Source organism: Carassius carassius, chromosome 1, assembly GCF_963082965.1.
Source record: "Carassius carassius chromosome 1, fCarCar2.1, whole genome shotgun sequence".
NCBI classification, from domain to species: Eukaryota; Metazoa; Chordata; class Actinopteri; order Cypriniformes; family Cyprinidae; genus Carassius; species Carassius carassius.
In genome coordinates this window covers 35,680,160-35,705,896 of record NC_081755.1, presented here as the reverse complement: position 1 = coordinate 35,705,896, position 25,737 = coordinate 35,680,160, and the positions used below count along the sequence as shown (strand labels likewise).

At 45.0% G+C, this 25,737-nt stretch overlaps 1 protein-coding gene across 1 annotated transcript in view; it reads left to right on the top strand.

The window, feature by feature from the left end:
- The window catches only part of LOC132148538 (guanine nucleotide-binding protein subunit alpha-13), a 37,316-nt gene extending 12,026 nt beyond the window's left edge, over positions 1-25,290 (top strand). The window contains exons 2-4 of the mRNA XM_059557233.1: positions 4,359-4,585; positions 17,557-17,607; positions 22,290-25,290. Coding sequence (XP_059413216.1) covers positions 4,359-4,585; positions 17,557-17,607; positions 22,290-22,862 — 851 coding nt within the window. The 3' untranslated portion in view covers positions 22,863-25,290. The remainder of the gene's footprint in view (positions 1-4,358; positions 4,586-17,556; positions 17,608-22,289) is intronic.
- The last annotated feature ends 447 nt before the right edge of the window (positions 25,291-25,737 follow it).

Here is a 25,737-nt window from a genome sequence, read left to right as displayed (position 1 = left end):
TCTCCGAGCACGCTACTGTCTGTGAGCGGGGCGGAGTAACGTCAGAGACAGTTTACTTTGGTAACGTCACGCTGCAGTGTTTGTTAGAGCTGCCAACTTCTCCACCCCATTTACAGAGTGAAATTCTCTGACTACCTTTATCTCCCAGGACTGGTATTGAATTTTCCAAAAGTTTTGGCTTGGGGTGCTTCACATGCAGTGGCAGCAGCAGCACTTTCCACCGCACCAATTACACGGGGCTGCCCGCCGACGTGCCTGACTTTAAATCGGCGCTACTAAACACGGATATCGGCCGATGCCGATATATTTAAAAAATGACAAATATCGGCCCGATATATCAGCCGACCGATATATCGGTCGACCTCTAATACACACCAGGGTTTCCCATACATTCATTAATTTGTGGCGGCCCGCCACAATATCAACGCTGACCGCCACGGATTGATTCAGATTTTAAAACTATTTAATATGGGTACAATTGTATTTTATTGTAGAGCTGCGCGCTGCTTGCTCCCTCCCTCTCACAAACTGACAACGGAGGCACGCACGACTAGCCCCTCCTCTTCGAACACGATCTGAATCAAAACATGAGCATGCGTTAGTTAGAGGACAATGCTTAATGCTTATTACCCCAGCGAAAATTCCAGAATCAATCCGGAGTTGAATGGTTAGTAATGAACACTGTTGCTCAACATAACTCTGAGAAGTTAGTCTAAGCGCTGTCGTGATCCATTACAGATTCGCGCAAAACTTTAGTGTTTTTTTTTTAAAATATCGATAAACAACTATTGCGAAATGACGGCATTTCCATTAACCGGTGTTATGCGACTAAACGTCATTTTTTCCCTCTCGCGACCAGTCACTCCAAAAATCATGGCAACGGACGTTGGTAGGTTTATATATATCACAGCCACCAGACTAGACATTATATTATTATTATCTCCAGGTTCAGGTTGGTGTGTGTTGGTTTTTGTCCACCTCAATCTCCAGGTTTGTGTGTGTGTGTCAGAGTCTGTGTGTGTCCACCTCCAGGTCCAGTTTGGTGTGTGTGTGAGCCTGTGTGTGTCTGAGTCTGTGAGTGTGTGTGTGAGTCTTTTTGAATGTTTGAGTGTGTGAGCCTGTGTTTGAGTGTGTCAGTAAGTTTGTGAGTTTGAGTGTGTGTGTGTTAGGGCTGCACGATGTGTCGTTTAAGCATCGATATCGCGATGTACGAATCCTCGATAGTCACATCGCAGGATGTGCGATGTAGGCTGTCGTAGTTGATCTGTTATTCATTAACTGTACGGGCCAGCTGCTCCCCGGCCCTTGACGAATGTGATTCGCAGATTAATTGCACAGCTTAACCATCATAGAGTGAAAGTTTTTTCATTGACAGGACTGAAAAACACATGCAAGTTTAACAGGGCAGAGAGAGAGAGAGCGCGAGAGAGACACAGAGAGAGCGAGCACGCGAGAGAGACAGAGAGGGAGAGAGAGCGTGCGCGCGTGAGAGAGAGACAGAGAGGGAGAGAGAGCGCGCGCGCGTGAGAGAGACAGAGAGGGAGAGAGAGCGCGCGCGCGTGAGAGAGACACAGAGAGAGCGAGCACGCGAGAGAGACAGAGAGGGAGAGAGAGCGTGCGCGCGTGAGAGAGAGACAGAGAGGGAGAGAGAGCGCGCGCGCGTGAGAGAGACAGAGAGGGAGAGAGAGCGCGCGCGCGTGAGAGAGACAGAGAGGGAGAGAGAGCACGCGCGCGTGAGAGAGACAGAGAGAGCGCGCGCGAGAGAGACAGAGAGAGCGCGCGCGAGAGAGACAGAGAGAGCGCGCGCGAGAGAGACACAGAGAGAGCGAGCACGCGAGAGAGACAGAGAGGGAGAGAGAGCGTGCGCGCGTGAGAGAGAGACAGAGAGGGAGAGAGAGCGCGTGAGAGAGACAGAGAGGGAGAGAGAGCGCGCGCGCGCGTGAGAGAGACAGAGAGGGAGAGAGAGCACGCGCGCGTGAGAGAGACAGAGAGAGCGCGCGCGAGAGAGACAGAGAGAGCGCGCGCGAGAGAGACAGAGAGCGCGCGCGAGGGAGACAGAGAGCGCGCGCGAGGGAGACAGAGAGCGCGCGCGAGGGAGACAGAGAGCGCGCGCGAGGGAGACAGAGAGCGCGCGCGAGGGAGACAGAGAGCGCGCGCGAGGGAGACAGAGAGCGCGCGCGAGGGAGACAGAGAGCGCGCGCGAGGGAGACAGAGAGCGCGCGCGAGGGAGACAGAGAGCGCGCGCGAGGGAGACAGAGAGCGCGCGCGAGGGAGACAGAGAGCGCGCGCGAGAGAGACAGAGAGCGCGCGCGAGAGAGAGACAGAGAGCGCGCGCGCGAGAGAGACAGAGAGCGCGCGCGCGCGCGAGAGAGAGACAGAGAGCGCGCGCGCGCGCGAGAGAGAGACAGAGAGCGCGCGCGCGCGAGAGAGAGACAGAGAGCGCGCGCGCGTGCGCGAGAGAGACAGAGAGCGCGCGCGAGAAAGAGACAGAGAGCGCGCGCGCGCGAGAGACGGAGGGAGAGACAGAGAGAGCGCGCGCGCGCGAGAGACGGAGGGAGAGACAGAGAGAGCGCGCGCGCGCGAGAGACGGAGGGAGAGAGAGAGAGCGCGCGAGAGAGACGGAGGGAGAGAGAGAGAGCGCGCGAGAGAGACGGAGGGAGAGAGAGAGAGCGCGCGAGAGAGACGGAGGGAGAGAGAGAGAGCGCGCGAGAGAGACAGGGAGAGAGAGAGCGCGCGAGAGAGACAGGGAGAGAGAGAGCGCGCGAGAGAGACGGAGAGAGAGACGGAGAGAGAGAGAGCGCGCGCGAGAGACGGAGAGAGAGAGAGAGCGCGCGCGAGAGACGGAGAGAGAGAGAGCGCGCGCGAGAGACGGAGAGAGAGAGAGAGAGCGCGCGCGAGAGACGGAGAGAGAGAGAGAGCGCGCGCGAGAGACGGAGAGAGAGAGCGCGCGCGAGAGACGGAGAGAGAGAGCGCGCGCGAGAGACGGAGAGAGAGAGCGCGCGCGAGAGAGAGACAGAGAGAGAGCGCGCGCGAGAGAGAGACAGAGAGAGAGCGCGTGCGAGAGAGAGACAGAGAGAGAGCGAGCCGTCTTCAAACAACAGGAGCGCTGTCTTGCTCTCTCTCCCTCCCGCATATTAATCAATTGACGCGATGGTGTCGATGTTTAAATCATTTAAAATGAGAATGTAAGTGTGCTCACCCCATTTTTGTTTGTAAGAAAAAATATCGCAATATATATCGCAGAAAAATAAAATATCGCAATGTAATTTTTTCCCAATATCGTGCAGCCCTAGTGTGTGTCCATCTCCAGGTCCAGGTTTGTGTGTGTGTGTGTGAGCAAAATTTGCAACAAGAAGTCTGTGGAGCAGTCATAGCATAGAAAGTGTAGCAATGGCATAGCAATGAAGCAATTAGTATCTGACACTAAGTGTTGGCAATGGAAATGTGTACTTGTCACAAAAAATGATATATTTATGATATATACATACAAATATATATATATATATATATATATATATATATATATATATATATATATATATATATATATATTTAACTTAACCCCCCCAATCCCCCCCCCCCCCAAAAAAAACACCAACCACCGCAAATAGAATCTAATTCTGTGGGAAACACTGCACACATCTACACTGGAACTGTCTTTTAGTTCACCTGCTGCTGTTGTTCCTTTAAATGCAATGGAAAGTTTCTGTGTAGCTGTGTGGAGTTATTAAAAAGCTCTGCATTTCATTTGTGTCCTGAGATGTTCTGTTATGTATGTGTGGGTGTAACTATATATATCTCCTAGCAAAACCATAAGCCTTACTAGCACGCTGCACAATTGTAATGCTTACCTTCATACCGACCACTTGTCATTTGTCACAATATAGATAAATGATAAAGCTGTGATAAAATGTCCTTTTTGTGTTGTTGTTATTCACAAAATAATAGTCATGTGACAGTGATGACGCTCGTATGTATTTGCTGTACACAAGCCAAGATTAAGAAGCTGACTCAACTGTGATGTGACCCCCCCCCCCCCCCCCCCTCCAGCACATACACACACACACACACACACACACACACAACGTGATGCATTGGATCATTCAATCAAACCACTTTTTCATAATTTAAAAAAAAAAAATTATTATGTATATTTTAAATTAAATTAAATTTTTAATTAAAAAAAATTTAAATTAAACAATTTAAATGGTCTGCAGCAATAATGTCACACTTTATTTTTTTTTGTTCAGAAACGTGGGAGAATCATGATTCTCATTTTATCCAGAATCGTGCAGATCTATTTTGTGTACACAACATATATAAATATTTACATTATGTTCCTCCTGGTTTCATCACAGGTGTTCGAGTGCTTGTGGATGCCAGAGAAAAGCTCCATATCCCATGGGGAGACCCTTCAAACCAGTCACATGGAGACATCATGATGGCTGTTGACACACGCTCAGCCATGGTGTCACAAGGGTTGATGGAGACCAAAGTGTTCCTGCAGTACATGCCTTCAATCCGTGCCCTCTGGGCTGACACCGGCATACAGAACGCGTATGACCGACGCAGGGAGTTTCAACTGGTGAGTTTCCCAAATGTATTTCTCTGTAAAGATGACTGGAAGTTCTAATTAATTTCACTTCTGTAATGTGATGCTTTTTTTAGTCAAATCAATTTATTTATTTATTTTTTCGCATGCTGTGCGATTTTATAGGGATGCACCGGTTGACCGGCCATAAATAGGAACAGTATTTTTTACTCAAAATACTCAATCGGACGGTTTTTGGTCTTTTTTTTCTGCCGATTTTTCCGGAAGTGCGCCCGTGTGCACAGACTACATTGTAATCTTTCGCTATCATGTCATTTGTGTGGAAGTATTTTGAAATCTGTGCGCAGGACATGGTCAGCCGATCAGCACTGGAAGTGCAGAGCTACACGTTTGAGGCACAGATAGCAGAAGGCGATCAGCTGTTGTTGTACTGCAACACAAAATAAGAGCCTTTCCTGCTCACTGAAGCTGCACGAGCGTACTGTACCTGTCCGTGCCCTGCACACGCGGAGACAGTGAAGGGATGTTCAGCTCAACTTCTCACGAGTTGGATGAGAAACGAAACAGACTTACGCTGCCTTCACACTGGCAGTTGAAAACGTACTCTGTTACTAAACGTAACCTCGGTTCTCTCTAGAAGAGCGAACGAGTACTGCGTCTTAGCTAAGACGCTACGGGAAAAGTCTCTTTTCACAAAATACTGAAGCAAAAAATTATCCTTAATTTTGTATTTTTGTAAAGCGCATTTGCAGCAGTACACAGCCATAGGCGAGACGGCTCGTTCGCTCATTGGCTTGTTCTGCGGCAACTGCACAGCCTATCGAACAAACCTGAAGCAACGCCCAGGATTTACAGTGCACAGTCACCTGAGGGACTCACAGAGAGTCCAAGACAGAAAAGGGGGAAAGCCCTCCGTCCCATATCTAGCAGCATCCGTAGATGCGGCAATATGACATCACACAGCCGAGGCAAGGCCTGACCAATGTGGCAATGCGGGTCTTACGCAATACTGCCCATATAACAGCCGGCAGCGCATAGCGCTCATGAACTCAGAATTCCCCTCAGGGCCCTGACTCTTCTATACCGACAGCAGCCTTGCTTGCAAGGCGGGAACCTCCATGTTATAGAACCTGATAAATGTAGACGGCGAGGCCCAACCCGCCGCCATACATATATCCTGCAAGGAGATCCCAGTAGACCACGCCCACGACGAGGCGACGCCTCTTGTGGAGTGTGCTCTGACGCCCAACGGGCACTGAAGGCCCCTGGAAGCTTAAGCTAACGCTATGGCGTCAACTATCCATCTGGATAGAGTCTGTCTCGAAACAGCCATTCCCTTGGAACGTCCACCGAACGAGACAAATAGCTGCTCCGTCTGCCGAAAAGCAGCAGAGCGAGACACATAAGCTCTTAAAACCCTGACAGGGCAAAGAAGACTCGAGTCTCCATCCTCCCCTGACACCGGCAGGGCAGACAGGGCAATAACCTGAGCCCGAAACGGTGTGTTGAGGGATTTCGGCACATAACCGTGCCTAGGTTTGAGTATGACCCTTGAGTCATTGGGCCCAAACTCCAAGCACGACTGGCTCACCGAGAGCGCGTGCAAATCACCCACACGCTTCACAGAAGCGAGAGCCAACAAGAATACTGTCTTGAACGACAGATGCTGAAGGCTAACCGATTGGATAGGCTCAAAAGTGGGACCCTTCAAGGCTTCCAAAACCGCCGCGAGGTCCCACATAGGGACTGACGGAGGTCTGGGAGGATTCAGCCTCCTAGCTCCTCTGAGGAACCGGATGACTAAATCGTTCCTTCCTATTGACTGACCGGACGCCGTTTCAGAAAACGCCGCGATGGCCGCCACATAAACTTTGAGCGTGGATGGGGATCTGCCCTTATCCAACATTTCCTGTAGGAAGGAGAGGACCTCCGTCACCTCACAACTAAGAGGTGAATAACCTCGAGCTGTGCACCAGCTGGAGAACACCGACCACTTCGAGGCATACAGACGTGGTGTCGACGGAGCTCTAGCCTGAGTGATGGTATTTAGCACTCCCACTGCGAGATCAGCGGGTAACCGTTGAGTGCCCATACATGGAGGGACCACAACTCCGGTTGAGGGTGCCAAATCGAGCCCTTGGCCTGCGAGAGGAGATCTCTCCTCAACGGTACCGGCCACGGGGCGACATCTGCTAATTGCATCAAATCTGGGAACCATGGTTGGTTCTTCCAAAGAGGTGCCACAAGCAGTATTGAACATCTCGTTTCTCTCACCCGTTCTATCACCTGCGGAAGGAGGGACACAGGAGGGAACGCATAAAGCGGGCAGCACGGCCATTTCCGTGACAGCGCGCTTTCATTCTTGGAAAAGAACGCAGGGCAGTGAGCGTTTTCGTGGGACGCAAAGAGGTCCACCTCCGCCATGCCAAATCTCTCCCACAACAGCCGGACTGTTTGCGGGTGTAGAGACCATTCGCCCGTAGGGACATTGCCTCTGGACAGCCTGTCTGGACCCAGATTCTGCAGTCCTGGCACATGCACTGCTCTCAGCGAGCGCACGTTGCGTTGAGCCCAAATCAGGAGGCGTTCCCTCAGCCTGCACAGGTTTCGGGACCCGAGACCACCCTGGCGATTTATGTAGGACACCACGGACATGTTGTCCGAACGGACTACGACGTGGTGATCCTTGATATGGGGACAAAAGCGCGTCAGCGCATTCTCCACTGCCAGCATTTCCAGGCAGTTGATATGATGGAGCTTTTCCCGTTTTCCCCATCCTGAAGTGGAGGTGTCCGTCGACACCATTTTCACACTCGGGGAAGTTCCCAGGCTTACACCTGATCAGTACCAGCCGTTCGCTGTCCAAGGTGCTAGAGCCGCAACACAGCTCTGATCGACCTTGAAATGCAGCCGGCCAGACGCCCACGCTCTGCGCGGCACCCGAGCCTTCAGCCAGAACTGCAGGGGGCGCATGTGGAGCAGGCCCAGCCGCAGAACCGGAGATGCTGAGGCCATGAGACCCAGCATCTTTTGACAGTGTTTGAGCGACACAGTCGCGCCGCAGCGGAAAGAACTCGCTGCGCGCTGAATGCCCATCGTGCGCTGTGGTGACAGTCGCGCCGTCATGGAACACGAGTTCAGAACTATACCCAGAAACAGGATCGTCTGACTGGGGTTCAGCGAATTCTTCGCCCAATTGACACTGAGGCCGAGCTTCTCAAGGTGATTCTCAACAGTTTTGATATTTCGGCCCGAAGTATGTGTGCTACTTCTGTTTTGACCGTAGTTTCGACGCGCGCTGAAAAGTGCGGTGGGTGTCGTGAAAACTGTAGCGAGTAGCCTCTCTTTATAATGCCTAGCACCCAATCCGAAACCCCTGGAAGCGCTGACCATGCATCTGCATGAATGGCTAAGGGCTGGATGCGACACGCGCTCTGTTGACTGGGCAACGGCGGCGCTTGAGTGTGCTGCGCATCTGAGGCGGGGAGCGCGCTGATCACAGCGGGCAGATCGCTCATCCTCGACCCCGTTCCGGCGCTTAACCGACTGGAGGGAGGCTGAGCGGGTCCCGTGGGACTCGATATATCTGCGAGTAACCGTGGGCTGCATGTGTGCACTTTTACCACTTTCAACTCGCCGTCTGCCTGTGCAGAATGTACGTGCACGGGGCTCATTTTTACAGAAGCCCCGCGCCGTAAGTGACATAGTGTATGTGGGCACTGGGAAGTGGGCACGTTTACTATGCGGCGCGCTCGACCGATCTGTGTCGATCTTATGTGCGCTAGCCCTGTGTGCAGGGCTGTGCTTACATGCGGGGATGGGCACTGGGTAGTGGGCATCGTCACTGCATTTAAAGCACCATCGGCCGTGGCCGGACAAGCGTGCACGGGTTTCGTTTTGACAGAAACCACATGACGCGTGTGACATAGTAATTGTGGGCACTGAGGGGTGGGCACGTTTACTATGTAGTGTGCGCGACCGACTTGAGTCGACATTATGGGCGCAGGCCCTGTGTGTAGGGCTGTGCTTACATGTGGAGATGGGCACTGAGGAGTGGGCATCGTCACAACATTTATAGCACCATCGGCCGTGGCCGGAACACCAGAAAAAACACTCTTTTTGTGAAACATCTGGGTAGCCGTCATAACGGCTTTTGTGTGCAGGCAAGCGGGCATTCGTGCAGGCTTGCGCATTGCAGAAGACACTGAGGCAGTCACAACTCTTGGAACTGCAACAGCGGCGCGCTTGGGTGAGAGCTCGGCCGCAGCGGAACTCGAACACCGGCGCTTTCCCAGCAGTGCTAGGATGCTTTCGGGGCTTCTGGCTTCACCACAATCCTCTGCCGCGGCTCCCGCGGATGCGGGGCGACGGCTCGAAGAGCGAGAGCGGGGTCCAGAGCTGCGTTGACGGAAGATCCAAAGAGGCCGGCAGGAGTTAGCGGAGCGTCAAGAAACGCAGCGCGCTCAGACTCCTTGATGTCAGAAAGCGTCAGCCACAAATGCCTCTCAGCCACCGTAGCGGAAGCCATAACCCGTCCCATGGCCTGTGCAGCGGACTTAGTAGCGCGGAGGGAGAGATCCGAAGCACTCCTCAGATCCGCGAGACAGATCGCTTCAGGTCCCATCTCATCCAGCTTGCGGAGAAGATCGCCCTGGAAAATCTGTAGCGTCGCCATGGTGTGTAACGCAGACGCAGCCTGCCCAGCAGCAGAGAATATCCATGCAAGCAGCGATGACGTCATGCGGCAGGCTTTGGATGGCAACGCCGCCTTAGTCCGCCGTCCAGCAGAGGGCGGGCAAAGGTGCGCTGCTATAGCCTGTTCCACCGGCGGAAGTGACAGGTAGCCTCTGTTCTTAGCACCGTCCAGTGTGGAGAATGCTGACGAAACAGATGAGCGGATTCTCGCCGAGAATGGAGCGTCCCAAGCCTTCGCCACTTCTTCGTGAAGCTCAAGAAGAAAAGGGGCGTGTTTTGAGCTTGAGGAAGAGCGCTCATCTGGAAGATAGCTACCATCCAGCCGGGAACGTGAAGGGGGCGCTGGTGCAGACCACTCGAGGCCGAGGCTTGCCGCGGCCAACGAGAGTACACGCATCAGCTCCTTATCGATATCCCCCCGTCTGCTGGGCCTCTGAGCAGCGGGCGCGAGATCCACGGAGCTCGCCCAACCCTTACTGCCCGAAGCAAGCAGAGAGCACGTGTCTTCTTCCTCCGACGCGGGCCTGAGATCCACTTCCTCCGATGACGCGTCGGCAAGCAGCGGACGCTGAGCATCGGGAAGCGATGCAGGGGAGACCGGCGAAGCGGAGGGAACCGGCGAGCTCGGCCGAGCTGGAGGCGGTTCTGGTAGGCGCTGCGAGCGGCGCTGCGAGCGGCGCTTCTTACGGCGCTGCGGCGCAGCGGATGATGCAGGCTTCGAGAAGGATGCCAGGCGAGTCCTTAGAGTCACCATAGGCATCAACTCGCAATGAGGGCATCCGCCATCAGCGAGCGCGAGCGCTGCATGGTCTTCACCCAGACAGGAGACGCAGATGATGTGACGATCTCCTTCGCTGAGCGGGGTTCTGCACGAGCCGCACGAAGGCATCTTTAAAAAGACGCAGCTCTTTTGTGAATGTGCGCCTTTAATTGAATTATAATGTTAGAAAATCATGAAAATAAAAAAATGACGACAACTCATCGTTATAAAATCATTATTTATTTTATTAAAAGGTAAGAATTCAGGTTTGTTTATCAGTACCATAGCAACACCAACTTCCGCTGGAATTGTCGGATAGGAACCATCCGTAGCCTTTCGCAAAAGTTAAATTTTTTGAACGCATCCGGATGACCAACGGACACGAATTTTTTCGCACCGCACTCGTTTGGACCCAGTTCGTAGCCATTCGCATGCGGTCTGTGAATCTCCATAGGAAATGAATGACTTCCGGTCGTTTCGTAGCCGTATTGGAGCTGATTTGCACCGCCAGTGTGAAGGCGGCGATAACCTTGACAAAGCTGATTTTTTTTTTTTTTTGTAAAGTAGAACTTGCATACATGTTTGAAAAGCCAGAAGTAAAGGATGATTATTTTTATTTTACCTTAAAATTGTATCGACTGAATTTGATTTTAAAATCACCTGCTGTAGCACACTGAAAAAGTGTTTCATTCATCCAATGAAAAAAAATTAGGGTAATGGTTCACATCTATATTTTTTAACTTGAGACAATAGTTATTTATTTTTCATTGGCTCAAGTAAAAAAATATAGATGTGAATCATTACCTTAATTTTTTTTTTTTTAATTGGATGAACGAAACACTTTGCATCTTTGTTTTATTCGCACCAACATTATTTGATTTTAACATTTTGGAATAATATTTATATTAGGGCTGAAACGATTCCTCGAGTAATTCGATTACAAAAAATGATCGAGGCAAATTCCTCTGCCTCGAAGCCTCTTTTAATTTATTTTAAATCTCACGTCAGGTTCTTTCGCAATGATTTTTTTTACTGTGACACAACGCGTTTACGTCACCCACAAAGTGGAAGGATACACAAGCTCTGCGTCCGAAATCACATACTGCAAGGAGTCAGCAGTGTTTTGATTTGATGGGGCGGGACAACGTAAAGAGAACGTCGTGGCGTGTGTCCATTGCAAGATAGAGCTGGCATACCACAACTATGGCCCTATGATTTCCGCGATGAGGGAATCGCGGAATCCAGTCATATAAATGGAATTTACAGTTTAACGCGGAATGGCATGGAAATTGCCAAATTTCGAATGAATTAATCAAAAATAGGTCATTGCACTTACATAAAATCACGATATGGACTAACATCTGTAAATATTAAGCCGGAATAGTCTATTTAAATATGAATCCTGTATGTTCTGCGTGTCTCTGTTAATGAATGGAGCAGAAGCGCGTCTTCCTTTTATCACACACCGAAGCGCGCGTGATGCTCGTGGTGATTTCAGCTCACTAAATAAGGACGTGAACACATGAACAACAACTCCAGAGCATTATATTTTTTATGGTTTAATCACACAACATTTCTTCCATGTTTTATTTTTAATAGTAAATCCCCTTTGTTTACCAAAAAGTTAAGTTAATTTTCAATAATTAAAAGATAAATTAAATTAATGTTTTATGTGTTTAATGTGCATCTCAGAAAATGCTTTATTTAAAACCCCAACTGAATGGCACTTAAATGCGCTTAATTCATCTGTCAACTTTATTATCATTGTTCACATTACAAGTACAGACAGAGAAATAATGGGTAATAATTAAATGTTTATTTTTTGATGTATGCATTGCATTCTATGCATTTAACAAAATAAAAAAAAAAATTTTTTAAAAAGGAAACTTAGTTGTTAATTTTAAGAGACCCAGGCGTCTTATTTTCTCTTGCATAATTAATATTGCACTTTAAGCAAAAACACATTTTATCCAATTACTCGATTAATCGATGGAATTTTTGGTAGAGTACTCGATTACTAAAATATTCGATTGCTACAGCCCTAATTTATATAGCATACTTTTATTTAGTCTCACTGGTAAAGACCTTGTTTTAAATTTAAAACCAAATTTAAAAACTAAAATTCTGAATGCTGATGCTGAATGTGTGTTGATTGTGGTGTTTGGACTGTAAAACTATGCAGTTATTGCCTTTAATTTCACATGGTTACAGTTAATCTTTTAATTTAAGGCCAGTTCTATGTAGTTTCAACCCAATTTAAAAACAAATGCTGATGTCTGTAACATCTATGTTTGTATTGAATGTAGGCTACTTACTGTGCAGTTACTGCCGTTAATTTCAGATAGTTACGGTTATTGTTTTCAATAGCCAAAAGCCAGTTTGGCCTATTAAATACCAAATAAAAATCTTGTTTATGCACACTTTCCTTCTTTCTTGTTTGTTGCTTAAAGATTAAAAAAAATCAGAAATCGGTATCGGAATCTGCCATGAAAAATCATGATCGTGCATCCCTAGGATTTTAACAGTTGTTGAGCAGAAATTGTGTTTTGCAGGCATTGAAAATTATTAACTTTTGATGGCATTAGAAATGTATTAAGAGAGTGTCTTAAACTACAGCTTAATGCTAGTTATTATTGTTTTTAACAAACGGCACTTTAGGCCACAGTCACCTGCTTTGCACCACAGAGTCTGTAGGACTTTTGGCAGTTGACAGAAGTCTTGTGGTGGACAAAAATACTTTTAGAGACCCCAACTGAAAGTTTCACAAATTGGCTTGCCAAGATAGTGTGTGTATATCTAGGAGGATGTGTAAACCACATAACGGTTGTGTTCAGGCCTGTGCATTCTTCATCGTCTGTTTCTGAGAACTTATCAAACCTAGGTAAACAATTGCTATTCCTATTTTTTTATTTAGGTAGTTTATCAGTTTGGTTAGGTAATTTATGATTTTCCCCAATAAATCTCAAATGATTCCTCATTAGGACTTTACATAAGCAAGTGCCATCTTAGCAACTTCAGACTTCTCTAAACGCTCTCAGTTCCTAGTGCATTACTTCCACATTTGTATGTTGATTTCACCAAAGCACTTGTAACTGACTCTTACTATTATGATTTGTAAAGATTACAGAGAAAGAGAGATTGCAGAAACAGCTTTCATATGTTTTCCCAACATTCCTGAGGAAAATTGATGAGGAGGAATTAGGGCTGTGGTGTTTATAAATCACATGATCACAATCATGCGTGCTACATGAGTCACATTAAGTCTCTGGTGCTGTAGTACTTCGTGCCACATTGACGCTTAACAATTTAACATGCATTGCAAGTGCAAATTGGTTATTTTCACTTCATTTAAAAATTCACTGTGAATGACATGAATAAAACTGACATTTTAATTGTCAGTTGATAACTCTTTGTAAAGCAACTGTCAGCCAAAATGACATGACCGTGACTTCCCAAGGCAGCTTCATGACTGTTATTGAATTCTCTTTAGAACATATGTAACACTATATTTTCCTGTGTTTGAGTTATAATGTGGTTTTTTTTTCAGCCATCACTGGTGTCATGCACAGATAGTTTGCTTTTTTGCTGAGGGATAAAGGTCGTCTTTGCCCATTTCTAGTAATCCTATCAGCATGGGCAAGCAGGGACTTAAGCAGAGCAGTGGATGCATGCTGTTGAGGACAAGAAACAACACGACACTGAGCCGCTTTACTGCAGCCCAGATTTCTGGAGCTGATAACCGGCTAGGTCTTCTCTTCACCTATCTCAGGAATCTCCATTTGTGCTGGTCAAAGGCAAATTTGTCTGTTACCATACAGCAACAACAGTTTCCATACTTTCCAAGAAGACCTCTTTCCTTGGCTCTGGTGATTTGCTTCAGACTTCAGACTCACTGTGTGAGTGAAGACAACAAAAAACACTTTTGTGCCCTGTAATCCACAAACCACGTGTGTCGAGTACAAATCATTATCAACTCCAGCCTCTAGGGATATGGTATGCACCCGACAAGCAACAAAACAAAATTTGTTCTAGATCCCTGCAGCCAAGATCCCTTCGCTTCTGGCTCCTGCTCACTCCACCCCTCCCTTTTATTTCTAGGCATTGCGTAATTCTAATCCACTGCCTTATTCCTCGCTGTGCTGCCCTCACTACCCCTGAAAAGCAGCACTGTCATCGGTCTTCTTTTGTTTGTCTTTTTGACGTCTGCTTTGCGCTAAAAAGCCAGCACATTGTTTATAACTGTCAAATTCTGTTTGGTGAATCATTACAAGGTTTTCTTACAGTCTGTGCGAGTCCGTGAGGGTAATTTTAACCCCACTAACTGAAGGCTTAATCTGATTTAGGTAATACTAGGGAGACGCACAGTTTCAAAATGCCGACTGCCTGTTCGATTTAGATGGTCATGCTGCTTTTTAAAATGAAAGTGCTGTACATCTCTGCTGCGGTCCCCACAGGAATCATGATCTCTGCAGTTTCAAGTCACCAGAAGAGATATTTTGATAGGAGCAGCCACCCAAGTGGGCTCTCTCCTGTTTTCCCAAACACTTGTTTCTGTGCTCTGCCCACCCCATATAGGGACAGATAGGAAAGCATTAAAGAGTTCTGTTTATATTTTTGTCCTGCTTCTAAGAGATCCGGTACTTTAATTCAGCGATGAACTCTGAATGACTCTGTGATTTAAACCAGTTTAAAGCCAATCAGGAGACACCGTGTGTGCAATGAGACAGTCAGAAGGCTTTCCATCTATACACATCGCCATCATTTACCATGGATTTATTGTAGTAACACTCACTGCTCCAAATCTGTGGTTTTATTTTAGCACATCATCACGTCCAATATTCGTTTAGCTTTTCACGTTTAGTATGGAAAGGCCTTGAGATTACTAGGATCTGAAAGAAGAATTGCGTGATCCGTGAAGGAATGTTGAGCTGTGATTTAAAACGATGACACTCTTGCAGTCCTGTAAATCTGAGGCCCGGGAATACTATCGCATTATAAAAAGCAATTAAAAGTACCAAGCCTAAACAAATGTATTTACAGCATTTGCCCTGTGTTTGCATTATGGTATTCAGATGATTTGGTTTTTACATTTTTATGAAGAGATTTGTGTTCAAAAGCAGGCGTTAGCTTCAGGAATTAGCTTCAGTTGTTGCTGAGTTAACAGGACTTCCTTTTTAGAGTTGCTCAGAAACTGATATCCTGGCCTCCCCTGACCTTGTTGTTCCTGTGCCCACACCCTTTATTGAAGATGAACAGCATCGTGTGGCTGTGGCTTCATGCCCAGCTGGGGGAGGGTTAACAGGGGTTTTCTTATGACATAATCCCCTCTCTACTGACAGTCACCTTGAAAGACCTGCATGTACCTCTTATAGACCTCAGTTAACCCCAAGATGCAAATAGATGCTGTAATGGTTTGAAAGGGTATTTCTTGTAGGCCATGAGGAAGACTTTTTTTATCTGACTGTTCCCACAGAGCTTCGCTTTACAGCAGCTGTTCTCAATTCCAGTCTTCACGCCCCCTGCTCTGCACATTTTGTATGTCTCTCTTATGGCTTCAGACGTTTGTTCTATTCGAACACAAGTGCCCTGCGAAGTGGACATCACAGGATATTCCACCATGATTCCTGTGCAAAGCGAATGTATATGTTACATTCAAAGTGCATTGAAGTGTGCGAGACGTGAATTTAAATTGTATTTATTTACTGAGGTATATGATGTCAAACTTGTCCGTGTGTGAAAACGTTGCTCAGTTCAAATCCAGAAAGAATGAAAGAATGTTCAGAAGTGATGTAAACTTCAACAGATATTCCCTGCTCAGGGAGTACAGTTTTTATACAGTGCATGCGTGGAGCTCACTTCTGATGAGCTGATTATCCAAATCAGGTTGTGTTTACAAAGAGACATGCAAAATGTGCAGAGCAGGGGGTCGCGACGACTGGAATTGAGAACCGCTGCTTTACAGTGCCACCATGCACTGAGAAAGATGAGCATCGTGAAGGAAGCAGAACAGAACTGTCCTGCCAGCATGACAGACTGTTGAAATTTCAAGAGGCTAATTGGTCCGTTATACATCTGAGTGTCACGGAACATTAACACAAGGCCTGTTTTCTGTTTCCTGGGCAGCTTGTTTCTGTTACTCAAGATTTTCATTTTCCAAACCAGAGCCCCCCGTGTGTGTTCTTCCTAATTCTTGTTTGTCCAATTTCTAGTGTCCTCTGTTTGCTGGTGGCGTGCCACACTGAGACCTGCTGTCACGAATTCATGGCTGAAGCAGGAGGTGGTGCTAGTATAGCACTAGTACAGTCACCACTATAAACTGATGCAGACAACCAATAACACTACAGAATTTCCCCTTACAGGAGTAAACAACAGATGCCAGTATGCTTGTAACTACTGACATCCTGTGAGAGGGTTTTTCATGAGTCATGTCCATGTGTTCTCTTGTTGAATGAGGCTCTCATTAGATTGAGTGCTTATTAGGCTTGCCACGATAGATGGTGTTGACTGTTAAGCACGTCACTTGCCCACAGCAGCACCAACCCCCACCGTCGGTTTGATTTTTTTATAGTAACAGTAAGTAACACTACAATTAAATACTGAACGCGATCACAGATCAGATTTCATTCCTCCAGTGAGGAGAGCTGACTGACACTAATCACTAAGGTGATTTGGGATTTAAAAAAAAATATTTGCTTATTTAATTGGTTCCATATTGTTTGCTGATTTTTACTTTATTTAAACTTTGTCATTTATTTATTATATTTGACATCAAGGTGTATGCCATGCCTCCAAGCTTTCTTACTCATTTTGCTAAAAAACTTTAAATACTATACATGTCTATTTAGCCTGTTTCCAGTTTTGTATACCTATTTAAACTTTATGCAAGTTATTTGTTATTTTATATTGGCCATAGCCTGCCCTATAGCATGGTGTATTTTAATTTGTTTTGTTAATAAATGTTCTGTTTTATAAATAGGCAAAAGTGTGTTTAACGTTTTATTTTGTTGTTGTATTCAAACAATTGACGCTGAACTGCCGCTAATTCAAAAGTGGAAGTAAAATGCACATGGCGCTTTCAAGCTATTTAAAAGTGAGAAAAAGAGGGAAAATTCAAACAAACTAAAAACGAACAATTGCTTTTTCGCAGAATTGCCGCTATTTGAAAGTGAAAGCAAAATGTGCACGCCACTTTTACAAGCTATTTAAAAGAGAGGAAAAGCGGGAACGCCCCACCCCCGTGGTGATGGCCTACTGGTGTTGTCACACGTTGATTAACCGGTGGGAAAATTTCCTCTCCGTCACAACTCTAGTGCTTATGTCTGCACAGTTTACATGTTCGCAAATTGACAGGTTCATTTGAGAACAACCTTTTTGTCACAAGCGCCAAATAGCATACTTTTGTGTGTATAAATCCAAATACATTAAGTGTGAAGAAAGGAATATTGTTAATCTTCTAAACTATGTCTAGTTTGTGCTCAGCTGTTTTTATTGTCAGTTCTCACTGCTTTGATAACGTGACTGAATCTCTCTGTTCTTTTCATCCTCACAGGGTGAATCAGTGAAATATTTCCTGGATAACTTGGACAAACTCGGAACACCGGTAAGCATGTGACTGTCTGTCATCATTCTGTCTGAGGTTTCTCACCTCACATGTTCTTTCTAGATGTAATATTTATGCTTAATAGCAATGTTAATTTAATGTGGATGCTTTTACCTTCTAAATACTTTTTGTCATCACTTTTTTTTTTCTCTGTTTTGAACACTGATTTTAGAGTTAATTCTGCAGAATGTCTTTAAATGTGATGTGTTAATGGAACTGATTCTTACTGCAAGTGGAAAGCACTTACAAATTATCCAAAGTGTGCAAGAAACAAAGACGCTTTCATCTTTATAAATGGCAACGTTTCAGTTCTGTGAAGATTTGTGGGCACACATACCATGTAGGCCTGGAAACTGATGAGATGGAGATTGACCTCCATGACAAATCTTCTTTATCTTGGTATCACCTAGTAGTTTTTAGAATAGAAGGTTAGGAAACTTGCTGTACTTTTACCTATGATTTTAAAGGGAAAGTTCCCCCAAAAATTAACTTTCTCTCATCATTTACTCACATTCATGTCATTCCACATCTGTTCGTGTCTTCTGTGGATATTTTTAAAAACATCAGCAATTTAAGCCCATTGACTTCCATTGTGTATGGACACAAACAAATAAAGCATTTCTGAGACATTTCTCAAAATACTTTGTGTTATGGGTTTTAATTTTTGAGTGAACAACTCCTTTAAATTCATAATAAAATAAAAATCTCAGTTTATACATGCATACAGGAGACTGATTCACTTAAAGACTAGTAAGTACATAACTGAGACAGATAGCATCCCGAAAGCGTTTTTTATATTCACTGAGTCAAAGCAGCATGAGATGAATCACTTTATACAGCAAATATGATTCCGTTCAGGATTGGATGAAGAAAAGACTGAATGTGAGACTGATGAATGCCTGTCTGTTTGTTCCCTCGCAGTGCTGTGGGGCGTGACAGGGTTGCCCTGTTCACCAGCCAGCATAGACCGAGAAGTGAAACTAGCTCTGCTGACATCAAAGGGTCACGTGTGTCAACCCTTTCCCATAATGCTTTCTAGAGCACCTTTTTCACATAACCGTTCACCAGTTTTAAAGTGTAAGATATAGGAGTCTTGAAGTCTTTGAGTGTCGTTTTCATGAGGCTGTGTGATTAAGGATGACCATATGACAGCTCCTCATCTGCTCATGAGGGTTGTCTTACTCATTCAGATGATCCGTGTGTTCACGCAGATGAGGAATGGTAATAAATACCATATGCTTTTTTAACAACTAACACTCACCACCAGTTAGAAATAAAGTTTCCCCGGTCCCATTTCAGTAGTACATTTTCAGAAAAATTGTCATTTTATTAAGTTCCAGCACTTTTTTGTGATCCCTAGTTATTTAGATTTCCTCTGTTTATGCTCCATATTTGTTCCCACTTCCTTGGCGTGTTATATGTGGAGTGTGTTGAGCGATTAGTTTTGAGACTTGCAGCTGTCACAGCACCAGTGTCGGACTGATGCACGAGGCGTCAGTGCAGTTCCCTTTGCGTCATGTGACTTGCCGCCTGCCGCTCATGTTCTCTCTCAGTACTAAACGGATGTTTGCGGTTTTGTGCTCTTTCTATACGCTGCTGACTGCAGTAAATGTGATGATTTGTATCTCCGCTTTGACTCCAGGCAGCTCTGCTTTACGACAAAGAATCAGATAACCTGTTTTGAAGTCACGTCCTATGAAAGCAGGCACGCTCAGTCATCCTGTTCAAATCACTGATGCCACATCTGGAAGAGAGACCAAAAGGAAAGTTCAATTTTTTCCACACATATCTCACTTTCTGTATTACGCTCCTTGACGTCACTCTGTCGCACGGTCTCAGTTCCCGTGACTGTCGCTCTGACTTTGTTCTGATAAAGAGGAAGCAGTGTTGAATGTGCTCTGCTACGGTGGCACGCCTCAGACTTGCCCCCCCCCCCCCCTCCCCCTTTTTCTTCTTGAGCCAAGTGGCTACCCTTCACTCAGCCACATCACAGCAATGTAGACCCACTTCTGCACTCACGCCATCGACAAACAGGAAGAGGAAAGAGTGCATGCTTCAGAGTGTGTTCAGAGAGGCAAATAGCCACTTGACTCTGTTGGAAAGTATGTGTTTGTTTTTTTCAGCTTATGTTCATCCTTATTGGATGGATGTAGTGTGGGTGTCAGACAGACCTCAGCAGCCCAGACTCATAAATATGGGAGGAGATGAGGAAGAAGGGTTACCTCAGGCATGTGACAAAATACAGGCAAATGCAGAGCATGTGTCAGAGAGAGATGTGTGTGTGTTTGGTCACAGAACTGAATATGAGGTTCAATCTTAAGGTTTTAATGGAAATAGCAATTCATCTTTATATGCGACTGATTAATTAATAAACAAAATAATTTTCTCTTGTACTTCAGTAAACTGATGAAAGTTGATTCGAAATTAAAAACTTTAGCAATAGTTACTCAATAATTTTTTGGTGTAAAAATACATGCATTTTGAAAAAACACACATAAAACAGTTTCCATGATGATGGGTCCATGATGAAGGTCTCGTCCATTCAAGGCTGGTGTCTTTGACATCATCCTGAATGGAGTTTCAGAAATCTATTTCAGGTCTTATGTGCTAGCACTGAGCACTGTTCTCTTATCAAATTGATACTAGGGTTGTGCCGATAGACGATAGTATCGTGTATCGGCGATCGTCAGAGATATCGACATAAGCAGAATTCTCTGTCGATAATCAAGACTATATTAGGCTCATTTTCCTATTAATGTATTAGATTATAATAATAACTATTATTTTTATTTTTATTAGGCTGCTTATTATAATTCGGCTTTTAAACTGCCCAGCTATTTCACTTAATTTCACTGCCCGCATTTCACACACACACCTCGCACGCGCAGGAGGATTAGAGCATGTGGTCGGTGAAGTTGTAAGGCTTTGACTCTGATAATTCGTTAAATCCATGAAATGAAAGAGATAGAAAACGACAAGTTGGTGTCCCACACATTTAATGGCTGGTATACGGCAACGCGCTCTTATCATACATGAGAGATTAACTCTTTCTTGGTGTCACAAATAAAGTAAAGACAAAATAATTAACAAGGCGGCAGAGCGAATTTATCATCCATAGTGCATGGTTCTCACGTAGTCCTTTTCTTAAAGACTGATCACTTAACTTATAAAACACACTATGTGGTGATGACGAGAGAACCACTATGGATAATAAGTTCAATCTGCCGCCTTGTTATTATTTTCATGCACACCGCACTATAATGTGATGCATGCAAAATACATAGTTTTGGCCGTTACAAAGTCTCCATCCACAAACAGACGTACATCGTCTGCAGATATAAGGTATTTCATTGCACTTTAACAAGTAGCCTAAATGGCCTATATACTGTATGTGCAATATATTAAACGAGCCCTCACTAACTGAGTTTAATGCCACAGTTATGTTAGACTGCATCTCATTCTTGTTTCTGTGGCGGTGCGTCAGACTCGTCATGTATGACTGATGCATCAGTTCAATTCAACTTTACTACAAATATATCAACTTACCTGTTTTAAATACTTTATATTTAAATGTTCGTTTATGCCCAATATTAGTGTTTAACTGTTGGACTTTAAATGAAATCTGCTATTGATTTTCACCGTTGACTGATTTTGCAGAACATGTAGACTGATAACCCTGCGCAGATGCGGACGTGTGATATGACAGTTGCGTCCGACTATGTATGAACTAGCTGTTTTAAATACAGTATTTTTATATTTAACGTTAGTTAAATCAGTCAGTATGTTTGAAAGTAATTTTTTTTTTATTATTATTGGTGACTCCATAGGCTCTCTCTCTCGCACCTGCGCGGTTTAAAACACCAAATAGTTATGCTATGCAAGAACAAAGAGTCTCTCTTGCTCCACCCATGCTCGATAATATTGTGTATCGTCGATCTCACGGGCTGACGATATGACGATTTGAAAAATGACCATATCGCCCAACACTACTTGATACGTCTTGTATTTGCTTTAGTGTAGAGTTTCATCTAATTAATTTGGAGTGCATTTGCCCGTACATTCTTATTGGCCAGTGCTTCGATTCAGATACACCTTTTTGCTAATGCTTTAACCCCCAGCCTCCATCTCTGGTATGCCAGCAATGTGGAGAATGAGCCATGAGCTGGCCGTCATAGTTGACCCCTCCCCCGCCCCCCCGTTCTGTCCTCAGTTTGAGTTTTATGTTCTACTCATTTATTTTCACAGTATTCTCTCTCTCTCTCTCTCTCTCTCTCTCTCTATGGAAAACCGTGAAATCAGACAATGGGTTCCAAAAGCCTGAGAGAAATTTCCCACGTTTTTTCTGTAACCATTAACAATGGGTATAAATGAACATGTAGGATAAGTGTATGATGCCTAGATTTTAAAAGATGTTTGTGTAGTGTATTCAAACCGTTAAGGGCTCTTTATTGTGTATGTGGTATGCAAACTACTGCCACATGATTTAATTTAATATCATATCATATAACCACCACATGCAAATCTCATTCCAGCACGAGTCGTTCTTTACGACCAGTTCACTGGCCTGTTCTTGGAGCTAACAAAAATAGATGTTCCTTCCTGTCAAATGTTGCTCTGAATCTTCAGTTTTCTCTTCTAAGTGTTTGACGGCCTCTCTTGTCTCTCTCTCTCTCTCTCTGCAGGACTATCTACCAACACAGCAAGACATCCTGCTGGCACGTAAGCCCACCAAGGGCATTTACGAGTATGACTTTGAGATCAAGAACGTTCCCTTCAAGATGGTGGACGTGGGTGGCCAGCGGTCGGAGCGCCGCAGGTGGTTCGAGTGCTTCGACAGCGTCACCTCGATCCTCTTCCTCGTCTCGTCCAGCGAGTTCGACCAGGTGCTGATGGAAGACCGGCTGACCAACCGCCTCATGGAGTCGCTCAACATCTTCGAGACCATCGTCAACAACCGCGTCTTCAGCAACGTGTCCATCATCCTCTTCCTCAACAAGACAGACTTGCTGGAGGAGAAGGTCAAAATGGTGGCCATCAAGGACTACTTCCCCGAGTACACAGGGGAGCCGCACAACCTGGAGGATGTGCAGAAGTTCCTGGTGGATTGTTTCCGGAACAAGCGCAGAGACCAGCAGCAGAAGCCCCTCTACCACCACTTCACCACTGCCATTAACACGGAGAACATTCGCCTGGTCTTTCGCGACGTCAAGGACACCATCTTGCACGACAACCTCAAACAACTCATGCTGCAGTGATGCTGGTCCAGCCGTAACCTTCAGATCTCTCCGAAATAACCCTCTTCTGCTCAGAAGAAACTGACTCCAATGTTTGTACTCCACACAGTAACCTTTCTGAATAGCTCTGACGTGCTTTTATGCGAAGGCGGCGGCCTAGCCTTGCGGTCTGTCAAAGAGCACGGGACTCTCTTAAAGAGTGCGCTTCCAGAAGAGAGTGGGTCTGGCCACTCGCACTCGTCCTGCCAAGAGAAGCTGCACGCGTCACCCTCTCACCGGAGGTGCCAAACGCAATGCGCTCCTCCCTCCAAAAGAGGAGAGAAGCGGGATGAGATATCCTTGCACTGTTCTTTGATCTGTTACCTTTGAGCCTTTTATTACTGACCAAATTGCAAGATGAGATGCAAATGCTGTTTTAACCTTTTAACAGGAACTATGTTCTGAGCCTTTCTGTCGACGCCTGCCTGGCCTTAATTCCCCCTCATTGTTTTTAACTTGTTGATTTCTAATCGATTGTACAAATTTTAGAATTTTCTTTTTTATATATAGCTCTATGAATATATTTACCGATAAACTTAAGTTATGTTTCAGAGGTTTACACTCTGATTTTCCTCTGCTGATGGATAACGCTTATGACCGTACCACTTGATAAACTGAACATACACTGTGGTTAGCCACGCTAGGCGAGCTGATAGATGCAGAATGCATACAGCATAAACTCAGGGTTGAATGTAGACCACTTAAGCGCAACTGTTCGCTTTCAGGAACATCCAGTAATTGTAGCTCTCCATCGGTGGCTGGAAATCACATTTCCTTGCTGGCCTGCAGGCGACATCCTCCGCTCTGCCCTAGCTAGAGTCTGGAAGAACAACTTCATCCATCAGGGAACCAAAAACGGTTTCTCGTTAATTTATTTGCTTTCTTTTGAATCTTTTTTTGGTCCACAATCAAACTAAACTGGCTTCTCGGTCAGACCCCACTAACAAAAAGCGCATGCATTTACAAGTGCCACGTGTGTAAGGTACCAATAATTCGAACAAATTTTCTCAAAAGGGATAGATCTTAACCTCGTTCCCTCAACAGATGTGTATAGCTACTTTGTTTAGTGCCATGTCTGCCCTGAATACTACTGTTGTAGTGAGTATTTTATGTAAATAGTACCTCACTCTCCTCACCCACTCTTTTCTACCGGATATGTAACCTACACTGAAATGTATAGCTGTTTTTTTGCTACTGTGCAGCCATAATACCAGAGATACTGACTCCTCGCCCGCAGTTCGCCCCATTCAGGGTTGTTCTTGTAGTGCTTTTGGCTGAATGGTGCCTGTATTTGTCGTCTATGCATTCAGATGGCTGCAGCTCAGCCTGGCGGCAGAGGACTCTTTGTCTGGTGTCAAATTCTGCCTTACGCCCCTGGCTGAAGTCCCAGGATGCTCGTGAAAAGCAAGTATTACGTCTTCACTCTCCACTGACAATGTCCTGTGTTTTCTAGTGCCATTCATTGCCCCCCAAATGCCAGGAAACCAGGCATTGCGGAGCTTTTGTTGTCGTCTTGGTGTCCAATATTAGTAAAGACGTGGTATCCGTATTAGTATTTCTCATTACGAACTCCGACCGTTCCAAGCACAAGATGTTGACTGATTTAAGTGAACTTCAGCATCCTATGGTGATGCTGAAATACTGAGTATCAGCCTTTAGTATTTGCTGCCTAGTTTTAGCATGCCGAGTCTTAAAAGTTGTATTATCTGCCTTTGAGCTTGAAGACCTTAATGAAGCAAAGGAATAGCTGAGGACGCTTCCGAGTCCAAGACTTCCTGCATCTGAGAGCCTTGAGGACAAACCCAAGTGCTTGTGCAAAAGATGTCACTGTGTGGTGTAGCTGTGAGAGAAGTGTCAGAATGAGCATCACTCCTAACGGTTGACATGTTTAAAGGAAGGGCAATGCTGCAGGTAGATACACTACTTAAGCTGTATTCCTCCTCTGTACACTGCCGAGGTGTGAGGTTTTTTGCCGTAGTTCTGTTGGCTTTAATAAGCCATTCACGTTCATATTTTTCCGCTCTTCCGTAAGTATTGTTAAGGATGGAGTCTTTCTCACTGTAGCCTTATTACGAAAGGTGATTCTGATCAGAGATGGCTGATTCACTGTTTTTGGTTTTGCCCAGATAATCAAGTTTGATTGTTAATAATTATGCCTGCCTCAAAGAAGAATTCCTAGTGCCTCCAGTTTGATGCCTCAGACATTTCTTGTCTTTTTTTTTTTTTGTACATAGGGTTTTAAAATTTGATTAATGTGGATGCTTTGAGTCCTCATATAAAAATAATTCATACTAAAGATTTCACGACTCTTGTGCTCAGTACAGAATATAGACCTGCCTGCTTTCATTGTACAGTCTGATCTATGCTTCTCATTCTTCATCATTGACCCAATAAAATCATTTTGCAAAAACTATCATTGTTTTTGTTTTGTTTTTTTTGTTTTTTTGTAATAACTATAAGCAATTCTGCAACTTGTTTAATTTCAACAAATATTTCTTAAACGAATCAGTGAAAGCCCAATTCCGTTTTTGTGAACACTAGGCTGTAGTGTTACACCAAATTTATCCCATTTTTCTCATTTTTATGACAACATTAAAAGATTCAAAATAATCTTTTAAAACGATGCATTATTCATTTTTTTATATCCTTTTAACTTCATGGCATTTTAACTTGGCTTCCACACTGACCGAATCAATCATTTCTTTTTGAAGCTTGCCTCATACACCGAGGCATTGTCATGTCAGAATAGAAGAGGGTCCTGTCCAAACTGTTGCTAATATGCTTAAACATTGAAACATTAATTTCTGAATTGCTCAACTGTAATATAGATGACAAAATACTGTTCTTAAAAAGAGTT